Consider the following 25,189-nt stretch of genomic DNA (forward strand, 5'->3'; position numbering starts at 1 on the left):
GGATTCTGAATTCTGAGTTCTGAACCAGAACAGATGTTCTATGGGTTGAATTTCCTCAAGTTGAAGCGAATTCATCTTGATGAATGAGGTAAACCGACGATCTCGAACGACCGGGAAATTCCATGGATTACACAATTACCGGACCGGAAAATCTCCGGCGAGACTATCTCTACACCATTAACGACCACCGTTCCTCTCGGAACCCTAACTCCTCCGAGGACCTCAAGATCTTGGCCGGAGACGAGCGTCTTGAGGAAAGTTCTCGGCGGAGAGGAAGCGAGTGATTTGTACGTAACCATTTGAGGAACGATGTGAAGCCTCACAGCTCGCTGCAGCACAGGCGAGGGAGACGCTACGGACGCCAAGTTCGGCGGTGCAAAGACTGTAATCGATTTCAACCCTTCAAAATCTTGAAGAATCCCTTCAAGAACAGATTGCAATCCGATTGCGTAAGAAACAAAGCCATTAGCACTAAGCCATCGTATGATTCTTCTCCACTCGACTTCGATTCCGTTCTTGGCTTCGAGATTATCTGAAACTAGAGTGGCGTTCGAGTCGCAGAACGGCGCCTGAATGAAGCTCCACCCCTGACGAACATCCATAGGATCCAGAGGAGAGAACGGTCCAAGAACTCCATGAATGGAGACGTTTCCTCCAAGAAAAATATCCGGGTCCGTCACAAGAACGTGATTGATCTCCACCAATCTGGAATTCGAATCCATTCGAGTGATTGCTATTTTCTTCCTCCTCAACAGGGTAGGGAGACAGACCCCCTGGGGCTTCTTGAGCAAGTCCGCCATGGAAAGCTTGGAAGGGGAAGTGTGGTAGTGGACAAGATTCCGGAGCAGCCATGGAGGGAGGGAGGTGTTGGAGATGGCGGAGTCTTTAATGGCGAAGATGGTGGAGTTTTGAGCGGAGAAGAAGTGTTCAGGGGAGACCTGAAGGAGCGTGGCAATGGTGTTGAATCCGGCTCTTCTCAGAGCTCTTGATGCGTTCAACGAGAGCTCGTCGGCAATGGCTTTGGTCGGCGGAGTTGCAGAGTGGGAAGTGGATTGCAGAGCGGCGGAGATGGCGAAGAAAGCCAAGACTACGGAGATGGTGAAGAAGATTGGGGCATGCCACCATTGGAAAGAACAGTTAGCCATTTGATTTTTTACTGCGTTTCCACAACTGAAGATGCGTCAGAAGAAAGCCTGTTTCCTGGTTTTGGTGGCGGGTAGGGGAGCAGATTTTTGACTGGTGGAGGCCCAAGCCCAATTTATTTCTGAATTGGGCTATGCCCAATCTGAGATGGGCCTGGGCCTTGCTATCTCAGCCGATTTTATAAAAGAAACATGGTTTCGACTTAGTTTTAATTTTTATTTTAAAATTTTGATTTGGTTGGAAAAGAAACTAAATGTCTGAAAAAAAATAAAATTATTTAATTATTTAACCAAAACAAAAATGGGGGCAAAGTTGGTAAGGCGGAATCTCCTGGCCGCGGCAGCGGGAGACAAACCGAGTGATTTGTAGTTCTTGGCTACTGGTGGTTAAATTAAATTCGAATTTTTATATACAGGAAAATTTAAATTAAAAAATAATAATAAAGAAAACTTTCGGCTTTAAATTAAAGTAAATATATTTCCGCGTTTCCAACCAATGAGACTTTTGCTTTAGAAAACCAATGAAATCATATACTCAGGATTCTGGAAAGATCTATGACCAGTTTCACTTCAAAATCTGTCATGAGTCATGACCAGTTAAATTAATACGGAATCAAAAGTTTAAATTAATGGATTATTATATTAAATTACCACTAAATTCAAAAGTTGAAGTTTATCAACTACTAAAAATTTACTAATTTATCAACATTTAACCCTACTCTTTTCTCGCTGGTGGTAGGCTTGACCAAGAAGTGGTTGGAGAGGAAATAAAACACGGATTCCAAAAAATGATGGATTCAAAAGTTTATTTTACACCAATTTTAATAATTTATCAACAGCTTAACAAAAACCCAACAAATAATTTTGAACTGGGAGCTTCTTCACTATATGAACAGTCGATTTTTTATATTCAGACCAAACAGTACACAACAATCTCCAGATTCTTCTTCTTTCCTATTCTAAAACTTAAAAATAAAAATAATCAGAAGTATGTATGAGAGAGGGAGATTGGGGTGGGCAAAATTAGGATCCATCTGATCTGATCTCAGCGAACTGCATCAATGCCATCTCTTTTTCTAGTGACCCGAATGTAACAAAAAACGGCCGCAAAGATAGCGGTGACAAGGCCGCCGATGATGACTCCGCCGCCGGCCACCGACTTATCGGCGTGGTGCTTTCCCAGCCGTCTGATCTCCGATGGGCTCGGCGCCAGTTCTACTTCTGATCTCTCCGAATCATCTCCACCCATTGCTTCAATCACCAACATCTCGACTAAGATTAAGCAAATAAGGTAAATTTTGGCCATTGGGATTTCCATTTCCAAATGATGTGAGAAATTTTGTGGGGATTTTGGATTTTGGGTGTTAAATATATAGAGAGAAGAATTGGGATCTGGGTTGGCAGAGTGAAGTTGCTGGTGAAGTGCGAGTTCTTTGTTGGTAACTGGGATGGTGGGTCCTCTCAACCAATGCGCGTGGAGTAGTTGGTAATTATTTGTATACTAATTTTACCCTTTCCTTCACATTTCAAACTTTAATTCCATAAGTTTGATTTAAGGTTAAAATATTCGTGTCTGTCGCTCGAATTTTTGCTTGGTTCATTTTGATTCTTATACCGTTAAAATGTTCGTTTTGATCTCTTTACTTTTAATTTTGGTTGATTGTAGTCCTTGTATTATCAAAATATTTCTCTTGATCTTTGTATTTTTAAAAAGTGACTATTTTTGTCCCCTAATTTTATTATTAATCTCATTTTTTATTACAATTTCAACACGATACTAAAATTAATATATTGCTTTGTATTAAAGAGTTTTTCGTTGTGTGTAAAATTTGTGTTAAAATTTTGCAATGAGAGACAAAAATGATCGATTTTTAAAAATACAGAGACCAAAATGAACATTTTCATTTTCAACGTACAGTGAATAAAATGAACACTTTCAAAATACATGAACTAAATGAATCATAGTTGAAAGTACAGGGACCAAAATAGTATCTTAACCATTTAAATTATCGAGTTTAGCTTCAATTTCATTTTTAAATTTTACAACTTTTAATTTTTGTTGTCTATAATTTGGATTTAGTTTCACTTTAATATTTGTAGTTTCAATTATAAGTTGGTTTGTGAACGAATAATTTAAAGAGGGTACAACAATTGCTAGGATTTTGTTGGTGAAATGTTTCACATAAATAAATCATATAAAGCTTATTTATATCATACAGTGAAATGTGAGTAAAAGATTGATCTACACCTAGGAAAGTATCTCATTCTAAACACAAAATCAGAGTAAAACGACAGCGTACGCTATTCAAAACTGAGTGAAAATGGAACATGAGTTTGCAGATAGATTTTTTAAAATAATTTATAGATAATTTGTGAGGTTTAAATAATAACAAATACCAAATTAGATTAAGTTGAAACTAATATTAAATGTGAGTCATAAGCAAAGTATAGAAATTAAGATGATTTGTTTGCTTTATTTTTATGACCCTCTCGTATGTTGTAATTAGTTGGAATAATTTACTCCTTGGAAGCCAATTTTAAGCTTTAGTTGAACTGAAATGGTGTGTCAAAGAAAATAATTGTTTGTAGGAGTTTATAATAAATGCTTGGTTGTGAACAAATTAAGAAACCATAGGTAGAGATAGACCCAGTTGGAATTAGCCGTTGAAAGATGGTTCCAAAGCAATATATTGCATGGTTGTCAATTCAACTCCTCTTTTATGTATTCTGAAGGGAAAAAAAAAAAAAAAAACCCCCTCTTTTCCTTTATTTTCTTCTTAATTATGGAGGATGTTGAGACATCTTATTTTCTTAGAGAAAATAAGAAAAGTATATTTTAACCACGGGTTAGGTTCATTTTAACACACTATAAGAATTTTAAGTTTTGACGACGGAATTTTTTGCGACACAAACAAATTTCGTCGTCGAAAGTGTCATTTGACGATGAAATTACTACATCGCCAAAAGTGTGACAGAAGTCAAAAGGTAGACTTTTGGCAACGAAAAGAAGTTTCGTTCCAAAAGTCTTCCCTTTTGACAACAACTACTTTCGTCGCCAAAAGTGTTCTTTAACGACGAAATTGTTGCATCGTTATGACAACGAAAAATCAACATGGAAAATCTCGAAACTTCTTTTTGTCTTACATCAACATTTATCAAATGACGCATTTTCACGGAAAATCTTTTATTTGTATTAGAAAAACTAAAAATCACAAATAAAAAATAAATTATAATGCTTATTAAGTTAAAGAACACATTTGATATGGGTTCACTGGTTCAAGTAACACTATAAACTAATGATTTAGTTTTTATACTTTTAAATTAGTGGTAATTTATCTATTAAATTTTAGTATATAACAATTTAACTCTATAATTTAAAATTCGTAACAATTTAATCCCTACCGTAAAAAATATCATTGAATTAAGTGTTGATCTTTATCAATTTGTAATTTATAAACATGTTTAGTCCCTCGTCAATATTCATAGACTATATCGTTACAAATTTTAAACATGGACTAAATTGTTACCTATTGAAACTTATAGGTTAGATTGGTTAAATTGTTACGAACTAAAATTCAACGAACTACAATATTATTTTATTAAAGTATAGGTCAAAAAATATGTTTTAACCTAGATCATGTTTTCTTCTTATAAAAAGAAAAGTTTGAAAAAGTATAAATAAAGTTGAAAGTTGAAAGGAAAAGGTGAAATAAAATTAAAATTAGAAAAAGCCAGCTGGAGGTGGGGATGGGGTTATATCGAGCCAATTCACAGCTGGATTTTTGGACTCCCAAAGATTTTTCATTTATGGTCGGTGTCACATACCACTCTTTATTTAATAACCAAACTAATTTATAATTTAATAATTATAATATAATTCATCTTCTTCGTTTTTAGTAGCCAACCAAACCTAACAGCCTAACCCACCTCCATACTAATAAATGATGATCATTACATTCGGTTAAATTACAATTTTCGTTCCTGAAATTTCAATATTTCTCGTGTATATTTAATCTTTAAATTTATAATAAAGAAATTAGTCATAACTCTCTCTAAACTTTTTAATTTTATGTCTAATATGACACATTGATTATAATGAATAAAAATCAAGTTGTGTAACGTGTTGTTTAGAGATTGTTGAGGGTAAAATCCGAGCAGAACGTGTGTCCATCTTCAGGAAGCACGGGATCACATGAGGTTACGTACCACAAGCTGGCATTGTCGAGCAGGATACATGTCCCCTCACTAAGAAGTGTTAGACCACAAACAATTACAATACTGCACGTAAGAATAGTAGGAGGCGCACATTATCGGTACGAGGGGACACCAAACCTCAGGGCTGCAGGTGGTGATGCCACCCCATAGTTGTCGGAAACATGCTCCACGATGCTCACCGTACTGTACGTCGTGTCCTTGCCACCTCCAACCGTCGCCCTTTTGGGTCAACTACTCTAAGCTACAAAAGAAAGGATCCCATCCTCAATATTTTCTATATTTCTTGCTCCGATTACTGAAAACTTTTTAAAACAGGTATGCACTTGATACTTTGTTATCTATTATTTACTTTCCATGAGTAGGATAGAACTTAATTTTAGTTGAGCTAATGTAATGTTATATCATGTTTAATATTTGGTGGAGACAGGGTTGTGATGGTAACTTGTGAGAGGCATAAATGAAGGGGAGCCTAATAATGCAGCAAACACAAACTGATTCCCATCAATTGTTCCACCAGGCAACAATATCAACCTTAACAAACACTACATATAATAAACAAACCCAATTTTGAATTAATCAAAAGATCCATCCAAAACCTATGTGTGCATGTAAGGGTGGTTTGTTGGGGCAGTTGGCAACATTGTGGACCGCTCATGTCCTATGTAGATGTTAGCTAGGCTGCTACCAAATTAAAGGTTTCTTGATTCGAACGTAGCAATTCGTTTGGCTGTCAATGTGGTTAATTAGTGCATCTTATAATAGTCCGCGGAGTTTCAGAATCTTTTTATCTCCTAATGACTGTTTGATACAAGTTCAAACAATGTAGAATCATTAGATAGATGGATTCTGATCCCTTCAGATAATCTTTCCAGAAAACGAAAGTCAAGTTAAGTATTATTGACAAAAACATTGCGAGGATGTCACCTGATGATTAATGTCATATGGTCGAGATTGTTATCATGAGGTTGAAAGAGGTTGTAACTAGTTTTAGCTAATTCACTCTTGCTATAGAGACTGCTATTTTAGGCTAAGTTTCCTAATGAGGCCCAAACATAGGCCCAAATATCTTTGACTGATATTTTTAGATGGGCCCAATGTGCTTTTGATTGAATAGTCCAATCACAAGAGTAAGGACTGGATTGCAATCACAAATGATCTTTTCAAAAAAAAAAAAAAAAAAACATAGAAACACAAATTGTGTATATGTGTAAACTTCAATTGAATTTTTCTCTTTGCATTACATATACGAGGTGGAGGGTCTAATCTTCAACATATTATTAGAATTGTCAAAATGAGCATAGCTAAGTGGTAATTGGTATATATCTCAGATCATGAGGTTGTGAGTTCGATCCTCTATTTCACATATTGTATTAAAAAATCATAAAAGTCCAGTAAGAGTACGTATTTGCATTTTCTAAGTTGAAATTAAGACCATGTTTTTAAAAAGTAGACTCCAAAAATTGAGCCTTTTTATGAAAGAAAGGTTAGATTCCCAAAGTAGGAGCTCTCCATGGACTTTTTAGGACCCCATAATTGAACATGTAAAAGTCTCAAGGGGCCTTGAAATAATTGGATAACCATCACTTCCTTTTCAGCCAATGGGACAAATGGGTTCCACCAAATGAGTTGTATTTGTACCAACAAGAGAGAAAATTAAAGGTCACTTATTTGTACCAAAAAATTTGATATTATATTCAAGTCTTACCCCAACAATTAACCGTTGGATGAATTGCATGCCTCTTTTAAAATTTGATTTCAGAATACTTTTAAATGTTTTAATTTCTAATGAAATTCGTTAGCAATATTATTTGAAACGATATTGTTACATTAGATTACCAATCTAATCTTTATAGTTTATAGTTATAATTTAATTTTAATTTAACATCTGCAATTTTAAAAGTTTTATTAGGGACAATATTTGACTTGATTGTATCTCTTAAAATGTTGCTACCATTATCAAGTTTTTTTTTCTTTTTTTAATAATAGAGAGAAGTGGAGAGTTGGCATTTAGTATTGTTTTGTCTATTTAGAGGAAAAAATATAACTTTTACTATGAACTTGGTAAGATGTATTAATTTTGATATCCTTTTAATTTATAAATTTTAATAGAGTTATTCAATTGTCCATTTTGTGCCTCAATCAAATTCAATTTTGAGCTAAATTTGATTTCATTGAAATTAATGAGGTTTTAAAGCTTTATACTTAGCTTTTTGTTAACATAAGTGAGTAAATTAGTCAAAATTGAATCAAAGGGTAAAACTCGCCAAAGTTAGAGGTAAAAAAATCGATTTTTTCCCCAATAGTATGTTAACCAATATTTTAACTTAAGAATTTGAATTAGATTTCATAGTTATCACTATTTTAGCAAAATTATATCTTTTGGGTTAAGATTAGGTGAAGAAAGTGTCCTGCCAAAATAAGGCAAAGATGTCAGAATAAATTCAAAAAAAACAAAGAAAAAAATGATGTTATTATCTTACACATGGTAAACTACATTGCCCGGAACCGACAAAACATGGCGTCCGCCGCCGCCGCTAGTGGCGGCGGTGAGCACATTCCAGCGGCGGCACAGCAAATCTGGCAGTATCAGTACAGTAATCATAAATCATGTGGTTGGCCCGAACCCACAGCAACTGATGGCTCTGGTGCAGATTCAGGTCGGAGAGCAGCGGCTGGTCCCACCAGAACTTCTTGCCGGCTGCGGCTGCGGCGTCGCTGCTGCAGTGGGCGGCGGGGGCGGCGGAGGCGGGGACCTCGCAGGCGTCGATTTGGAAGGCTCTGTACGATGCGACGAATGGGGCGTGGGACCAGTCGGTCTTGACCCGGCCGCCCTGTGTGGCCCAGTCGTCGGCGTTCCATATTGAGCTGTACACTCCCATGGCTTGGTCCGCCGGAAATGGCACCCCCTTCTCCTCCATGTTCGTGTGCACTCGAACCGGCGTCTCGTCCACTAAAAATCTGTCGAAATATCCATATATGAATTAAATTTATCCAATTCATTAACTTAAACTTTTCGACGATAATTATTCATTATTATCATGTTATCGAAACAGAAAGTAACGTGTTTTATGTAGTTTCATTGATTTTGCAACGCATGAACGAGCATTCAACAACTAATCCTCTCCTTATGAATTGATTTTAAGATAGAATCATGAATATTAATAAGTAAATTCAAACGAAAAATGCAATCCCACCAAAATCACTCAGCCAAAAGAATCTAATCCATCAATGTTAACAAATCTAATTAAAATGTAAAGAAACCATTATTTGGAAGGAATTAGTGGGTTTCTTACATGACTTGGCGGCGGTTCCAAAAGATGGAGTAGGAGTGGAAATCAGTGGCTGGGTCGAACCAAAGGTTCAATCTTTGCTCTCTGTTTCCGACTCCATTAACATAAATGTTGGTCTGAACAGAGTAGGGCTCTCCACTTTTGTTACCCAGAAACTCAAAATCGAATTCGTTGTGATTTGGACCCTCCGATGACATCTGCAGAAGAAACCAAACAAAAAACAAGAAATTCTTAAGAAGGAGCCACCATTTTAATGGCATGGGTTGTTTTTTCTTCAACTTACATAAAATGCTGTGACGGTTCCAGCAGAGTCGCCCTCTATGAGTTTAATCTGAATGGTCACTTTGCCGAACATGAATTTGGATTTGGACGAAAACCCAGCTCCTGAAATTAGATTTCCAAAACATGGTTACAAATTGGTCAGAATGGGGGAGAGAAATGGGGCATGAAATTGAGTCAATTTTGGGTGGTTTACCAGAGTAATTGTCGAGTTTGAGCTCGAGGGTGTCTCCTTTGTAATTGAAGTGATCTAAAGCCCAACTGGGCTGGAAGAGCTCATCGAACTTGGAAGAAGAAGCAAAACCCAGAAGTAGAAGAGAGAGGCATAGCCACAGAAACAGTGAAGCAGCCATGGGAGAGAGCTTCGAAGAGAGAGTGGCAGAAGCAGAGTGGAAGTTGGAGTGAAATGGTGTTGAGAGAGCTGTTCTTATAGCGACTTTCACTGGTGAGTGAGAGTGGGCTTATCCACGCCATTTCATTTACAGTGCCGCATAATTTCCCATGTGGATTTTAGATCAAATAGAGTAAAATAAAAAAGGGGGAAATTTCTCATACTCCTCCGTTTAGATTAGATTTTTGTAACTTTTTGATTTAAATCGTATTTCATCTGTGTGTTTCGTTTAGGAAACATTTACCTCAGTCGAGATCTATCTCTGTCCTTTTGATCGGAGCTATATGGGTAAAAAGTTTTATCTTAATTCTTGAACTTTTAAACTAATATATCTTTTTCTTTCTTATCTCATTATTCTTCTAACGTTGTTATTTCAGCGTAACCTTACTTTTATTTCAATAATTTTCTTGAAATGTTATTATAATTTTGTTTCGAAGAATTTTTATTATACCTAAAATTTGTATTAAAATTTTAATAAGATCAAAATAGTGATCACTTTTAAAAAAGGGTAAGAACCATCATAAACAAAGGAAAATACTTCATCCTCAACATGGTATCAGAGCGGGAGGTCCTGTGTTCGAACATCTGAGTAGTTGTTTCGTTCTCATTTATTATGATTTCCACTTGTAAGGAGGAACATCCATTAAATGTTTGACAACTAAGAGAAAGAAAAATGTAAAAACAGAGACTTTTTTAAAATAATTATGAATTGTAGTAGGACAAGGTGTCTCTTCGTTGTTGAGGAGCCAACTATGTTCCATAAAACAAAAACTAAAAATGCAAGGTGCACATTTTGACGGTACAAAAATTTTGAAAATACCAAGTGAACATTTTGTCAATATGTAAGGAGTCGGATGAAAGTAGAAACTAACGAACTAGAAAGTATAAAAACCAAAATATACGATGTGTTCGTGAACGTGGATGGAGCCCGCAGCAATTGAAATGTTGTTGGGATAGAATGATATAATATATGGTAAACTACAGCTGGAGATGGCAGAAGAGTGAGGGTTGGTAATTAGTTGAAAATGGGGAAGGGGGGGCCATGGGCGTGGTCTTTGTCTTTGTCTTTTGTTTTACCTTACGTAGCTGCATGAGTTCTGTATGTGCTAGCTGGAATATGTACTATGCATTTGTACCCATTGCCATTTAGTTTTCTCATGGCTAATAATTGTTGGATGCAACTCTATCGGTATTCTTATTAGATACGTATTTGAAATACTAATCCCATTTCATGGGATTTCATCTCAAATCTTGGTCAGATCCTATTTTTGAGCTCTGATACATATTAATATTCATGTATTCTATCTCAAAGCCAATTGAAATTCATGTCTATTGTTAGGTCCCGTAGGATCCTTAACAATATTAGGTTAACTTGTCTAAATGCTACCAATCAACCATTAGTTTCGAGATGAGATAGGAATATCTTTACTACTGAAAATAAAGATTAAAATAATTTCTTTTGCAAATTTTCAAAACAAGAAATGGAATAGAGATGAAATGCAAAATTTGGGGATTTGGGGGGAGGGGAGCATAAGGATTGGATTTGCATCTTAGGGTATAAAAAAAATAGAAAAGGGATGATGAATAATTATTTAATCTGCACAAGATTTGAAGGAATCATTTGGAGAGGTGACTTTACAACTGGTATACTGTCCCAAACATTATGTGAAATAACTTTAATCATGCAATATGGAGAGAGAAATTCACTATTGCATGACCCACAGAAAAAAGAAAAAAAAAACGTCATTCTCTGCTCTAAATCCTTTTTCTCTTTGAAAATATCATACTATTTTTCGTTCATACTATAATTTTACACTTATAAATAACTTTTTAATATTAATAAATCCTGCATTATTTTTTAATGATAAATATTAAATGAAAGAAGTATTCATTCATATTTTTTAATTCGAAAAATTTTCTAGGGGAATACATATTTCATTACTGATAATTTAATATATATTTTGATTTTAGAGAGTACATTATTTTTAAAATGTTCTGAATTTGGCAAATAACAAATAGAAATTTGATGTGGGACTTTGGAGCGTAGGTGTAGCCCTGAACTTTTAGGTAAGCTTGGGAAAAACCAACGCCCATTCAAAATTTCAGTGCAACTAATAACTCTGCCTTTATTTGGACAGCCTGGCATTTTTATTGCAAACTGACGTGTCACGGACTTGGAAATGTATTTACTCTATTGTACGATATATATTCTTGGAAAAGAAAAAGAAATTGCAATCTTTTTAGAACTTTTTCCGTAGCTGAAAATGGAGGTGAGAAATTAAGCAAAATTTTCTTGGGTGTTTTTGCAACTACAGCAATTTTTTTTTTTTATTTTGTAATTATGGCTACAAAATTTTAAACATTTTTTTTAATTATTCTCATTTTGTCATCCACGATATACTTATATTAAATATATCGATTATATAGCTAATATTAACTGATATATCAATTATAAAGTATGTTTTTGTATCTTTCTTAATATAATATGTTGGGATAGGAATTTGAACTCACGATCTTTTGGTCCTATATAGGTTCCTTAACCAGTTGAGTTATATTGAAGTTGTCGTTGCAAGTTTTTTTTTATTAATATAATGAGAGTGATATACTTAATTTTTGGTATATCAGTAATATAACTAATATGTCTAATATGAATTATGGGGTGTATGAGTAATTTTTCTTCTTTTCAGGAATCCACTATTTTGAAGGGTATAATCAAATTTTCCATTTTTTTTTCATTTAAACTGGAGCTCAGTTTTTGCTATATTTGCAAATCATAAAAGTAGTTGTTACATTTGCAATTAACTATTAATTACTACACGTATAAGCCACTAAAATTGAAAAGAAATTGAAATTGAAATAATATTCATGTTGTTTATTTCCGTTAATAATATGCACGGAAGCCTAGATGTCTATAAATTGTCTAAAATTTATGAGTCTTTTCTTCATTACAAAATTTTGTTGGGTGGGGAATTCAACCACAACTTTGGCAATGGTAATTAAGTATTTATGAACTGATCTAGAAATTAGCTCTAATTTGTGAATTTTTAATTTATAAAAGTTAGTATGTTTTGTATTTTTGTGAACTTATAATTATAAAGGTGTAAATATAATTTTTGTCCCTGTATTTTTTGACTTGATTCATTTTGATCTTTATTTTGTTCTTTATACTTTCAACTTTTGTTTATTTTAGTCCTATGCAAGACATCCGTTTTGGTCCCTATACTTCTAAAATATAACTATTTTGGTTATTTTTATTTTATTTCTTTCCATCACAAATTTAGCATGATACTTCACTCAAAAAATTTCTTGACATGTAATAATAAAATTATATTAAAGAGTTTTTATTGAGTATAAAATTTATGTTAAAATTTTACAAATAGAAACTAAAATGTCCAATTTTAAAAAATACAAGGATCAAAGTGGCCATCTTACATGTTTAAGGACTCAAATAAAAAAAAGTTGAAAAAAAATAATTAAAATAGATGTTTTGAAAGTACATAAACTAAAATTAACAAAAATAAAAAACAAAAAAACAAAACAAATATTATTTAGAGTTTAGACCATATATAAAGTAGAAACTATTTAAAAAATATCGTGAGACATAAAGACAACCAAAGGAAGAAAAAGGGGAATTTGACAGAAAAGTTGGTAAAGCTAAGGGGGTAGGGAGATATAGGCTTTTAGGCTAATATCAAAAATTGAAATCCCATGTTTTGTGATTTTGGAATACTTCTTGTGGGTTGGGTTGCTTTTAGATATATACATTAATTAATAATTATGATGTGTGTCTCCATTGTTTAATAGATTTTGGATTGTGTGCAATTATTTATAATGGGGAAGGGATGTGTTCAAATTTTTAGAATCTCAAGCATTATAAAAATCTAATCATGTTGCTAATTTTGAGGTTAGCTAATGGAATTAGAGCTTTTTGATATTCGTTTTGGTTTTTGAGCTTTTTGAGATTACGAAATTGGTCCTTTTATCCAACTCTTCACACTCACCTTCACCAAGAAAAGTACAATTTGGGTGTACTTCTTGACTTAGAAAAAGTTAACCTTTTCTTTTTCCCACATTCAAAAATTGCCTATAATCTTCTTAAAAGTACCCCAATTTCTCTCTGTAACTCCTGTCTTGTCGGTCGGTCTCTTATCATAATTCTTCGTAACAAAGTTGAATCCTTCGAGCCATAGGGTTTTTCAGAATTGGAATGTCCAGGTCCAGATCGAAGGTCTTATGAGATAATTGTCTAACTGCACAATATTTGATTCTCTAGAAAATTCGATACAAGGTCAATTTGGAGTAATAGTGGTTGCCCACTTGGAAACGGATTCAGAAGAGGTTAAGAATATGTTAATCGATAAAGGTTTTGATCTTAAGACATCCGTACCTTGATAGCGGGGAAGAAGGTGGTTTCCCTGAGATCGATTCCCCGGAGTGCAAACAAGCTAGTCCCACGGGTTGTGCAAAGCAGGTGGCACGACATTTTTTTGCGCGCTTGAGACTGTAATGTGGGAGAAATTGTACCTTGGGTTATTCTATTAGCAGAGAACGATTTTATTACTTAATCATTTACGCTTCGTTCTTTTGATAAAAAAAAAGGTGGTTGCCTACTTCATACATCTAGTTCCTACACAATTACCAATTTCGTACATCTAGTTACTACAAATTTTCAACTGTCAGGTAATTATCCGTAAAATTAGTTGAAGTGAGAGTAAAAGACAAGAAAATGGTGTCAGGTTAAAATGCAGAGGATGGCGTAAAGCAAGAGATTAAGTACCGGCGTGGGCATGGCGAAGGGATGATGTCTTACTGTGATTAATGATGGTGATGGCAGTCTCTCAAAGTCAGTGGACACTCTTTCAGGAGCTTACCAGCTCTGCATATTTATTATTCATTGCCCTAACTTCAGACCACGCCCATTAATGGATGGACCACTCTCAATTTCTCTGCAATCAAAACAATTCCTAAGTTTTCACGTGAAACATTTCTGCCTTAAATAGCATATCAATTTAGCTTACTTCAACTTTCTAGTAACCCCTCTAATTAACACCATTAAACCAACAATAGTGCATTACATCCACACCATAAATATTAGTCAACTTGATAGAGTAGTTAGTAATCTAAACTTAAAAGTTCAGTAGCTAAATTTATGAAATGGAAATAATACCAGAGAGATCAGTGAACTTTGGATAAATCCTGATCAGAGAGCTACTGCTGCCATTCTGTGGATAAAGGATGATATACTTCACCAGAAAATGTCTCAATATTATTGAATAAAATTTGATTCATCTTGGTCCTAGTAGTTTCAAAAGCATTCATTTTGGTCCCTCTACTTTTAAAAGAGTGACCAATTTGGTTCCTATTTTCAAAATTTTAACATAAATTTTAATATGGATTTATGGCTACATTTCAAGAAGTTTAGTGGGCGAACTGTAATCATAAAATTATGATTGATAAAAATGAGATAAAAATGAAAATGAATGAACTAAAATAGTTACTTTTTAAAAGTACCAAGATCAAAATGGACATACAATGACCAAAATAGGTATTTTAAAAACGAAACAAAACTAAAAGTACACATATCAAAATAGTATTAGAAATGGTGCCAACAAACAGAAGTGACAGTAATACGTGACTATGATATTGGAACATTTTAACATAAGTAACAGTAATATGTGACTATGAAATTAGAATTTTTTTCAACTTGCCTTATGAATCTTAGTCTATCCATGGACTGGACATGTGACACTTTTTCTAAGGAGCAGGTCGCAAAATCCTGATTAACACCTGAAGGAAGATCTTTTAGAGCAAACAAAGTCTTCCCATTTGCTTTTCTTTATTGTAAAATAACTTTAAATGATCAAAGTCCATATGAAATTGTGTGGCAAGTGAGGACAACTTTGAAAAAACTGGGTATGGCTTCACTAAAATTCAATTAATCTAAAGATGAAAAAGAATTAGAATTTAATTCAATAAGATGGTAAATTACTTCCATATTAGAGAATAAAAGATCTACGGATTAGGTAATACTATTTTTTGCCCAAGAAAATCTTGTTCACGACATCAACTGGTAAAGCATAAGCTGCATCAATGGCTTTTAGACCTGGATATTCAAGAAGTGAGAGGCCTGCATCATTGAGAACAAACTTCAGGAGTGACAAATAACATATGTATTTAGAGAAGATATAAGATTAGCCAACAACAAATGATGCCGAAGGGGAAAAAATAAAATTGATACCCTGCAACTAGAATGCTAGATTTACAACTTATGTTCACTTGGGGGAATGAAATGTACCTGCTACTCCAAAGTATGTATGATAGACATCAACGGCATCATCCGGTCTGTCTGAAATACCGCCATTTTCCGTGTCCTGAAAATTTTAAAAATAACCAGTTAAGCTATAGAAGCTACCAGCACTAGAAGCAATATAAATCCCCAATAAATAAAACAAATCTAGATAGCAGAAGATTTGTCTTAATAACCTGGCAGTCTAAGATGAACTTGACGAGTTTTTCCTTATCAATCCAGTGAACTCTGTCAATCATGATCAAGCTTGAAAGAACCCACCATGAATAGCAGACCTGAGGAAATATAACAAAGTCAGCAAGTGGACTAGAACAAGAATAACTCCGAAGAAAAAACTTGGTCACAACAGAAGTTCAAACCCACATCAGGAAGTTTCTCAGGGCGACCATTAAGACCTCCAGATTTGACTTGTCGCTCGCATAACCACCAGCCAAGAAGATCCTTGTCAATATGGTGTAGAGATCCCGTTATGGCAAGAGCGCCAACACAACAGAAAACTGGAGTCACAGCAAGGAACTGAGATTAGGACGTCAGAAACTAATATGACACAAAGGCATTCAGTGGAGTGTGGACATTCTCCTCTTCAAGTATGTAGTAGCACTTTTTAGATCTTCGCTATAATCTATACAAAAAAAGGCTTCTCAGTCAGATGCTATACTCCACAACCCCAGTTGTATGTAAAACTGATCACATCTTCAGGGTTTATGATTCATATAATTTATAAGTAAAATTTCGTTAAGAGAAGTTTTAAAAAAAGGGTATTGCGTATGTTTGTGCAAACAGAGAGCAGAAATATGCACTGATGCAACAACGTGCAAATAGGCTAACATCAAACACTTACACTGCAAGAGAAGTAACAAATACAAATTTTTTGAAGCACAAGAGAGAACCCTTCATTCAGATGATGGTAAATTTTAAAACAATCTTTAGAGGTAAAACATAAGAAATGAAATATGCTAAATATACTTTGTCCAGAGTGAGACTCTCCACCGGGCGTGCATCCAAATCCCCCATCCATATTTTTGCAACTAGCAATGTAGTTCACAGCCTTCTCAACATTGATTTTCTCCAATTGATGTAACAATGACAGACAAGATATTGCAATATAAGAAAACCTGCGAGAAAAACAATTACAGCTTTAAACATTTTCCACATGTATAGGATCACATGAAGCATGAAATCCAAAATAATAATAATAACAGAACAGTAACAGTAAAGAAGAAATGGAAGTCAAAAAAAAAAAAAAGAACAGTAAAGAAGAAATGGGTACAGACTACCTTGAATCTACTTCACCCCAAATATCCCCTGAAAAGGAACCATCTTCATTTTGCAAACCAGCAATATCTACCAGCATGATTAAGTCACGCGATAATTTTTTATGATATCAACAAAAGTAGAAATCACATAGAGAGTGTTTCAAAGTTGGAAAATCAACTATCACCTCGCCAAGATTCTTATTCTACCTTCTCCCCAAAACAAGTGAAAAAGCCACAATGTTTCCCAAAGATTCATGAAATTTGTGCGTAAAAGGAGACCCAAAGAAGCGCTGAAAAATTAAATTCAACTCCTAAAATGCCAAAGGATACAATTTGTCACCTTATCGACATCTAAAACGCTCAACCTGTCAAAGAGGGCTAAGACTTGAACAGCACTAAGGGTGTAAAGTATATGAGGATCGTGTCCAATATTGCCAGAAAAACCACCTGCATGATACCCAATACTAATGACAAAACATTGTGCATGTACATCTATTCAATTCAACCAGGTAAATGATCCTCAGTCACACGACATTAAAATGTATCCATATGGCTCTTAAAATAAACATAGACAAAGACGCGCACAAGTTGAGACAGTACAGAATGTTTAAAAACCTGACTGGTGCTGACATTTCAAGACCCATGAAACAACCTCATCAACATCAACGGTATTGAGCTTTCCAAGAATATCCAGTGCGGTCAACCCCCAGTATGCACCATTCATTCTAAGATGTTCCATCATTACGGATTGAAAATCATCCTTTCTCTGTCATATTACATAAAACGACCTAAGTAAGATGGGGTACATAGAATAAATGGGTAGCAGTCTACTATAAGAGTATGAATGAAGGATAACCATGACCATGTAAATAAAGTAATAGAAATGCTAAATAGGAGTGAGATACATAAATGAATAACACACCTTTTCAACAGATATGATGTATTTAACATGTTTCTCAGCTGCCAGTTCCCCCATCTCTCAAGTGCTAAGTTCCTTAACTTACTGCCCTTCAGGATAAACGATACGAGAGACATAAGAAAGCAAACTCGATAAACCGAAGATGATTACAAAAATATTGCAAACAAGCAAGAAGTAATTTGGCAGGAACTAAATGCACATTCAACACTAAATAAAAAGAAATTTAAACCAGAAATTCCCGGCTACGGAAACAATTGACCGACAGTAAACTGAAGCAGAACAAATAATCTACAAAAACAGAAATCAAATATGATGGGGTCAATGGAGTGTGATGAAAAAACGATATATATCTAGAAATTGAATAACTGGAATCAAGTGAGAGCGCTGGGTTAAACCTGATTTGAGCTCCGGTCGAGAGGGTCAATAGCTTAGATAATTGAACAAGAATGCAGAGTTAGCCCTACAAATGCCATGGAGGACAGGAGGAGCAGGATCAGCAAGTCTGCACCGTAGTGTTAATTTGGCGCCGCTAGAGAACAAATCTATTTTCACAGATTTACATAAATTAACGAGGATTTTTGCCCTCAAATATATGGATTTCTTTTTTAATTATAAATGTCTGTTTCAAATTTCAATAGAAATTTCTAAAATATGAAATATATCCTTATTATTTAGTATGCAAAAAATAAATAGATATTATCTCAATTTAATTTCAGTGAAATGAAAAGCTTGAAACAAAATAACTTTCATTTTTAAAGTCTTAACACTTGAAATAAAAAGTAAAAACTCAAACAGCGTCAAGGGCTACAGTAGAAGGTACCTCAAGAAGGGAAGCTTGAGAGCCATAAAAAGGCCCCATTCATTCTAAGAGCCTCATTTGCAATTTGATGGGCTACAACATTATATTCTTTTTTTGTTTTTCTTTTCTTTTCTAAAGATTTTTAATAAAACTAGTTTGCACGTAATAAAAATTTTAATTTTATTCATTGTAAAATAAATTATTTAATTAAATTAGTACGTGCTTCAAATTTATAAAAATATCAAAATTTTGTTAAATTTATTTTAATTTTTATAATTAGTATAATGGCAAAAATATAAGATTAAACATTGTTATTATTAATAAAATAAGTTAAAAATAAAAATGATAAACACGATATTTAAATGTAAAATATGAATCAAATCATATTAATATTTATGATATCTTATTAGATTTTAAATTAATTTATATATTATAATTTGTCTATGTTTTATATTTTATATATCATTTGCATCTTTAACTATTTTCTTATTTATTATAATTAGGATGTAAGATTTAAATTTCTTAATTATTTTCTTAATTTTATTAACATACCATTTTAAAATTATTTTGGAAATAAATTCAATACACAAATTTATAGTGGAAGAAAATGAAAAAATTATAATAATTTTTGTATTCCAAAACTATCCTATTCTATAATTAAATATACGTATATACAAATATTTAATTAGAGTTAATTTATGCACGTTAACTTTTTATATTATAACTTTTCACGTTTTTTTTTTAAATATTTTCATATTCTATTAATTTAATCTTTTCAAGTGTATATAAATTGCATTATCTTATACAACATTTTTAATGAAGTCTGAGTTGCATTTTATTATTTCTAATATAACAATTTAAAATATTATATACATTTTTTTTATATTTTCATTTTGAAAAGATTATTTTACCTAATTTAGGCTTCTTATTTTTTTACCTTGTTTGTTCGAGTTAAAATTATAAAGATTTTTTAATCTAATTTTTTTTATGTTATAATCATTTTCAACCTCGATAAAGAAAAATTATTTTGTTGTTTTGATTTTATATTATAATTATATTTATTATTTGAAAATTCTTTTTAACTTTAAGGTGAATGAAATGGAAAAAAAACGTGTATTCCAACTTTTAAGATGATTATTATTGAGAATTGATCAATTAGTTAATTTACTATTTATAATTAATTAAAAAATTTGTGAGGACGTGATTTTTTTTCAAAAGAAAAAAAAAGATATTGTGATCAATAAATTATTAATTTTTCACCCAACATCTTAAATAAAAAAATACATTAATTATAAAAGACAAAGAAAAAAAAACCAAAGTAACCAAAAAAAACATCTAATACCCTATCTATGGAATCATCCCTTAAAATAAAATTGCTCACTAGATAATTGATTGCTAATATTATTATTCAATAGGGTAGAAATTTAGCTCATTTGTATTACACGAAATCAATCAAGTACCGCCAAAGTAAAAGAAAAATATTGGCAACAAAAACAAAGGAAATTATTGTAACTATATATAAAAAACCGAGATTTCTAACGTGAATAGTCACTAGCTCGCCCATCATTAGATCACCAATTTTCATGATTATACCGTAGAATCACCATTGCAGAGACGAAAAGTCATGGCTCCAACAAAAAATATTTCATCACAATATGGAATTGTAACGACACACAACCTAAGATTCAAGATATGTATCTAACGCGTGCTTCCCTTGCCACTTGAATATGTCACCAAGTCTTGAGATGTCTTTCGAGATTGAAGAATTCTTTAAGAGCATTGGGAATAACGAATGGAGGTCCAAGTGTTTGTGAACAAAATGGTGGAATAAAGCTTAATTTATATAGGTAATAGATTATTAAAAGTTACACAATTTTAAAAATTACATCATGAATTGTAATTAAAATAACTTTTTAAGAAAAACTTATCTTTTATATTTCATATATTTAGTATTATTGATAATTTATTATTAACAAATTAATTTACTATAAATTATAATAGTTAGCTTAACTTATATTATAAATAAAAAATTTATTTTATTTTATTACTAAATTCAAACGGTGGTCAGCAAACTTCTCCTATCTTCAAATAACTGCTCATTTTAATATAAATTAAAATTTATTTTATTTTATACATTAAAATTAAGTTGAGTTATTGGTTTCTAATTCAACAAAAAATTAGAGGAGTATTATAGTTCTAAAATGTTTATTAGGGATTGTACCTTTTTAATATATTATAGATAGTCAACCAATAACAAAATTAAGATTAAAAAATAACAATTTAGTCCCTAAACTTTAGTTTGTAACGATTTAGTCTCTGTATTTTTAAATTGGTAACAATTTAGTCCTTGAATTTTATGTAACAATTTAGTCATTGTAATTTAAGTTAGTTACGATTTAGTCCTTATTGTGAAACTTTTTTGTTAAGTTTCTTATATATATAGATTGATAAACTAAATAGAGACCAAATATGTTTATAAATTAGAAAGATTAAATTGGTATATGGTAAAATTTAACACTTAATTTTAACAAATTTTGTTACGATAGGGATTAAATTGTTACAAATTTTAAACTACAAGGTCTAAATCACTACAAGCTAAAGTTCAGGAGCCAAATTGTTACTTTAGTGAAAATACCGGGATTAAATTGTTACAGACTATAGTTTAGGAACTAAATTGTTACTTTAGTAAAAGTAGAGGGACCAAATGTGTTTTTTAACCTAAAATTAATAATCTAACTAGGTATTAATATCCTACGAAAAACAAAATTAATAGAAAAGTTAATTTTGATATAGAACCTACCGACACTTAATCATTATTTATGAGATGCTAAAATATCTTTTTACGTAATTCGAAGATAAAAGGTTAAAATGATTGAAAAGAAAAATATTTAGATACTTAACACTACACGAGAAATACTGTTTTTCAAAAAACTAAAAAGTTGGCAAATTTTTATTAGTAGTCTATCCAAAAATTAATATTGACTCTTAAACACCTAAATATTATTAATAAACCAAAGTAGTAAAAGTAGTAGGTAAAAATTAATAGATGAAAATAAGAGAGAATATATGAATGAAAAGTTATGAAGATTTAATATACAATACATTTAGATTTGAGACAATTTTCGGGAAGGAAAAAAAAAGTAATTTTACTTAAATTTTATAAATAAGACATTTTAACCCAAAAAAAAAAAAGAAGTAAAAAACAATGTATTACCAAAATTTACATATCAACAAAACATGGAGAGAAGAATCGTTCTTCAAACTTCCAAGTTCCAACATGTCGCCGACATATCATCAATATGTCGACAAGAAGAATGACTTTAGGAAGTGGGAAAAAAAAAGTTATAAGGAAAGATGTTGATAGATTTTCATGCATTTGTAGCTTTTGTCAAGTTGCAACTTTCAAGGCAAAAGAGAGACGCATCGGCTCTGCATGAGAGTGACTGCGAAAAAGACTCTTCCTTCAACTTTCAATCTCCTTCACAACATAAACTTTACACCAATAATTCACGAGAATAATTGGCTTTGGTTAAAGCCTTCATCTTCCCTTTTCTTACTTTACAACCAAAGTCAACAATCTGCTAAACACAGGAAGAGAAAGCTGCAACAAGCAGAAGAAGAGAAGAGAAGAGAAGAAGGATTTTTTACTATACATTATTCAAAATCTACCTATGAACATAGCTTAGGCAAGGATTTCACTTGGCAATGGCTTGAACCCACTCTAGACTTCAACATCTTTCTCATTTGGGTCTGCATTTTTCTGCACAGTTTCTCTAATTCCACCACTCTCCATTGCATTCCTTCCAACTGAACTTTTATTTTCTCGTTATCAGCAGGAAGATCAAATTTTCCATGGTACAGCACGATTTGTTCTGATATTTTGTCTTCTTTTTGACTCGTGTTTATGGCTTCTGTGAGATTGTGAGGCCAGTTGATCAGGGATTTTGAGTAGTTGATGTTTTGAAGTAAGATTTCGGCCTCTGGTTGCTGACTTTCCGGGCTAGGCGGAGAAGATTTCGATGGAAATTTCGGGTTCTTGAAGAAATGTATGCAAACTTCGTAGGAGAGCTTCTTGTTGTTTAATGCAGAACATATTTTCTCCTTTTCCTCTTCTGACATTCCTGTATGCATCTACCAAAAACCAGATTTAACCACTTTACAACTTCAGTTCTAAGATTGTTGGTGTCAATCAAACTACAAATTTATAAAATCGGATGAAAACAAATCATAAAATCAGTTAAATAGGAAACTTTGAAGGATCAAGTGAATACCTCAAAGTAGAGGTCTATGGCATAGTACATTTCGTCATAGGACGTCCTGGCGGAGTCTGGAACGGCTATTGCAAGAGCAAGGAACTTTGACGACTTAAGACACGGGTCGGGGGCTACCTCGGCCATGTATGAATCCATCAAGCTAGCAGCTTTACCTAATTGAGATGGAGATGCTTGGTTGGATTCTCCTGATAAAAATGCCTTGAATAGTCTCAGAACAAGGTTGACATCATACAAGTAATTTGCCCCACAGGGAGAAGGAACAAGCAAATTGTCTAGTGTAGCATGACCCAACTTTGAACCAATCATGGCCTCCAGCCTATTCCTGCTGCCTTTATTTATGTTCAAGCCTAATGAAATGCGTAGAATGTCGAATAGAACCTTCAAGGAAAGCACATCTTCCTTGAGAGTGTCGAGCATATTAATGACAGATTCTATTACTTTCCTCTTATCATCTGCAGTTGCAGTAAGGAACTTAGATTTCTGGAAATGAATGAGGAATTTACTTAAAAGAACTTGGTCGAACTCGTGTGAGATCATGGATTGTACAAACATTTCAACAGATTCAGAGCTCAAAAACAAGAGATCCTCAAACCACCAAGTTGTGGAAGCAAAATTTGTCTTTAAGCTTTCCGTGCTTTTGCTGTCACAAGATAACCGAAATCTGGAACTATCATCAGAGCAGGCAGATGAACTCACTCCATCGGCCAAAACGATCTTTTGGCTAAGCAAATCCATGGATTTCTTGAGCACAATTGATGAGTTTGTCAATGGAGGTAACTCTTGACATTGCTTCAAAGCAATCAAAAGCTCTGCCCACGTCAAGTACTTGATCACCTCCAAAGATTTCTCGGTTCGCACAAGATCAAGGAATAGAGAAGCCGAATCAGTCTTCTCCATAATTTCTGCAGCGTGATTCAGGAAACGCAACATTGATGAAGTTATTGCTTCCAAATTGTGATTATGAAGAATTTCAAAAAAACTGAAACTTTCTTCCCTGAGAAAAACATGGAATATTACCTTTCAATAGCCTGTTCGCCTCTTAAACTGGCATCCAAAGTTGCTCAATCAATCTGAATATGAAGCATTAATTGTCTGCAAGCCACATAATAAACTGGTTCATAACCAATCACCAAGAAAGAAAGAAAGAAAGTACACTGCCTTTAAGTCATGTAAGGAACAACTAGAGCATATAAACAAACAAACATTACACTGTTAGAGAAAAAGTTCTTCATAACTGTAAAGCAGAGACCATCCAAATTAAAGATATTCAGAAAAAATCCCCACCCAAAAGGGAAAAAGTTCTTCACAGATGTAGCTTTATGACAAACATGGAATGAAATAAATAAGCAAGCCACAAAACAATGAACACAATAAATCGGGACAAAAAAAAAAAAAAAGTGAAGATAGAAGTGTGAATCATACAGCAAAGCAGAAAAAGAACTGTGAAGGGTCGCTGTAAGCAATAAATTGCAAGCCAACTAGCAAATAGCAATTACAGTAGATGTCCCCTAATCATCTCACCAATGAAGAGCGAGAGGAACAAGTTAAAAAGAAGCAATGAAAGCCCCATGATAGCAGAATGTATAGAGCTCAGTTAATTTAATCCCGAGACAAAAAGCATTAAATGAAAGAAGCAGGGGTCTGATTTTACACAAAGAGAAAATGAATGGTCACGAGAAGTAACCTGAAGTAGAAGAACAAAGAATAGTGGCCATGACCCACATCAATTCTGGCCGAAAGGGGCAAGGAGAAAAGTCAATGGAGGAGGAACAGCGAAGGAGAAGACCAGATTGAAGCGAAAACCAAGTGGGTTTTGAGGGTTTTGTGGGGTTTTGTGGGGAAGGGGTGAGAGGAGGATTTGAAATGGATTGGTGATGAATTAGGGCAAAAACGGTGTCGTCCATGGCCAGAGAGGAGTCTGTATGTACTCTGTAATTGCAGGAAACAAGAAGAATATTTGTTAGAGAGACAAAAGAGAGCAGAGTACGGGAAAAGAATCCTCGATGGGGGCGATGGCATTGGCAAAAGAGGGGACAGAAAGGAGGGATTAGAAGAACCGTGATCGTTTTGCTGCCTGACACGAACCTTAAACTCCATCTGACATTCCTGCAAAAAGAAGATTACATACTTCATGATAAGATGATAAGTAATTCGCATTGCTATTCCCAGAATTTAAAATTTTGTATATGGAATTTGAAGTGCAGAATCTTGTCTACCAACGGAAGGAAAAATTGCTCGTTCCAGCAAAAGAAGAAATGAGAAGGTATTATGCAAATGCAACTAATTTTATTTTTCTGTGAAATATATTGTACAAAGC

At 33.4% G+C, this 25,189-nt stretch overlaps 4 protein-coding genes across 25 annotated transcripts; all 4 read right to left on the reverse strand.

Moving 5' to 3' along the window:
* Positions 1-71: 71 nt before the first annotated feature.
* FLA21 (FASCICLIN-like arabinogalactan protein 21 precursor) lies at positions 72-1,590 on the reverse strand. The gene has a single exon (XM_022280127.2). The coding sequence runs from the start codon at positions 1,143-1,145 to the stop codon at positions 72-74; it is 1,074 nt and encodes a 357-aa protein (XP_022135819.1). The 5' UTR covers positions 1,146-1,590.
* A 6,184-nt stretch (positions 1,591-7,774) lies between these two features.
* Positions 7,775-9,334, reverse strand: LOC111007567 (xyloglucan endotransglucosylase protein 6). The gene is made up of 4 exons (XM_022279975.2): positions 9,123-9,334; positions 8,931-9,031; positions 8,651-8,844; positions 7,775-8,315 (listed from the first exon to the last, which is right to left on the reverse strand). The coding sequence occupies exons 1-4, from the start codon at positions 9,277-9,279 to the stop codon at positions 7,892-7,894; spliced, it is 876 nt and encodes a 291-aa protein (XP_022135667.1). The 5' UTR covers positions 9,280-9,334; the 3' UTR covers positions 7,775-7,891.
* Positions 9,335-13,222: 3,888 nt separating this feature from the next.
* Positions 13,223-18,358, reverse strand: LOC111007801 (geranylgeranyl transferase type-2 subunit beta 1). Of its 17 annotated transcripts, none has more exons than XR_015790415.1 (15): positions 18,195-18,358; positions 18,029-18,087; positions 17,803-17,883; positions 17,496-17,646; positions 17,211-17,327; positions 16,902-16,968; positions 16,591-16,739; positions 15,988-16,121; positions 15,801-15,899; positions 15,613-15,688; positions 15,421-15,444; positions 14,485-15,104; positions 14,128-14,263; positions 13,705-13,818; positions 13,223-13,567 (listed from the first exon to the last, which is right to left on the reverse strand). XR_015790415.1 is itself a non-coding variant. In XM_088123252.1 (12 exons), coding segments are annotated over exons 3-12 (945 nt in total). In that variant the 5' UTR covers positions 17,857-17,883; positions 18,029-18,087; positions 18,195-18,356; the 3' UTR covers positions 14,970-15,103. The 17 variants fall into 17 exon arrangements, 3 of the variants coding, with proteins under 3 accessions (XP_087979378.1, XP_022135991.1, XP_022135990.1); XR_015790416.1 differs by having other exon boundaries at positions 14,095-14,263; XR_015790417.1 differs by having other exon boundaries at positions 13,557-13,818; positions 14,485-14,539; positions 15,026-15,104.
* A 3,680-nt stretch (positions 18,359-22,038) lies between these two features.
* LOC111008036 (BTB/POZ domain-containing protein At3g22104) lies at positions 22,039-25,117 on the reverse strand. 6 transcript variants are annotated; one of them, XM_022280627.2, is made up of 4 exons: positions 24,557-25,117; positions 23,890-23,964; positions 22,870-23,774; positions 22,039-22,729 (listed from the first exon to the last, which is right to left on the reverse strand). In XM_022280627.2, the coding sequence occupies exons 3-4, from the start codon at positions 23,767-23,769 to the stop codon at positions 22,268-22,270; spliced, it is 1,362 nt and encodes a 453-aa protein (XP_022136319.1). In that variant the 5' UTR covers positions 23,770-23,774; positions 23,890-23,964; positions 24,557-25,117; the 3' UTR covers positions 22,039-22,267. The 6 variants fall into 6 exon arrangements, with proteins under 6 accessions (XP_022136319.1, XP_022136324.1, XP_022136323.1 ...); XM_022280632.2 differs by lacking the exon at positions 24,557-25,117 and adding an exon at positions 24,394-24,512; XM_022280631.2 differs by lacking the exon at positions 24,557-25,117 and adding an exon at positions 24,295-24,441.
* Between the last annotated feature and the right edge of the window lie 72 nt (positions 25,118-25,189).

The sequence above is a fragment of the Momordica charantia genome, assembly GCF_013281855.1.
Source record: "Momordica charantia cultivar OHB3-1 chromosome 4 unlocalized genomic scaffold, Mcharantia_2.0 BLBB01000004.1, whole genome shotgun sequence".
In the NCBI taxonomy this organism is placed as follows: Eukaryota; Viridiplantae; Streptophyta; class Magnoliopsida; order Cucurbitales; family Cucurbitaceae; genus Momordica; species Momordica charantia.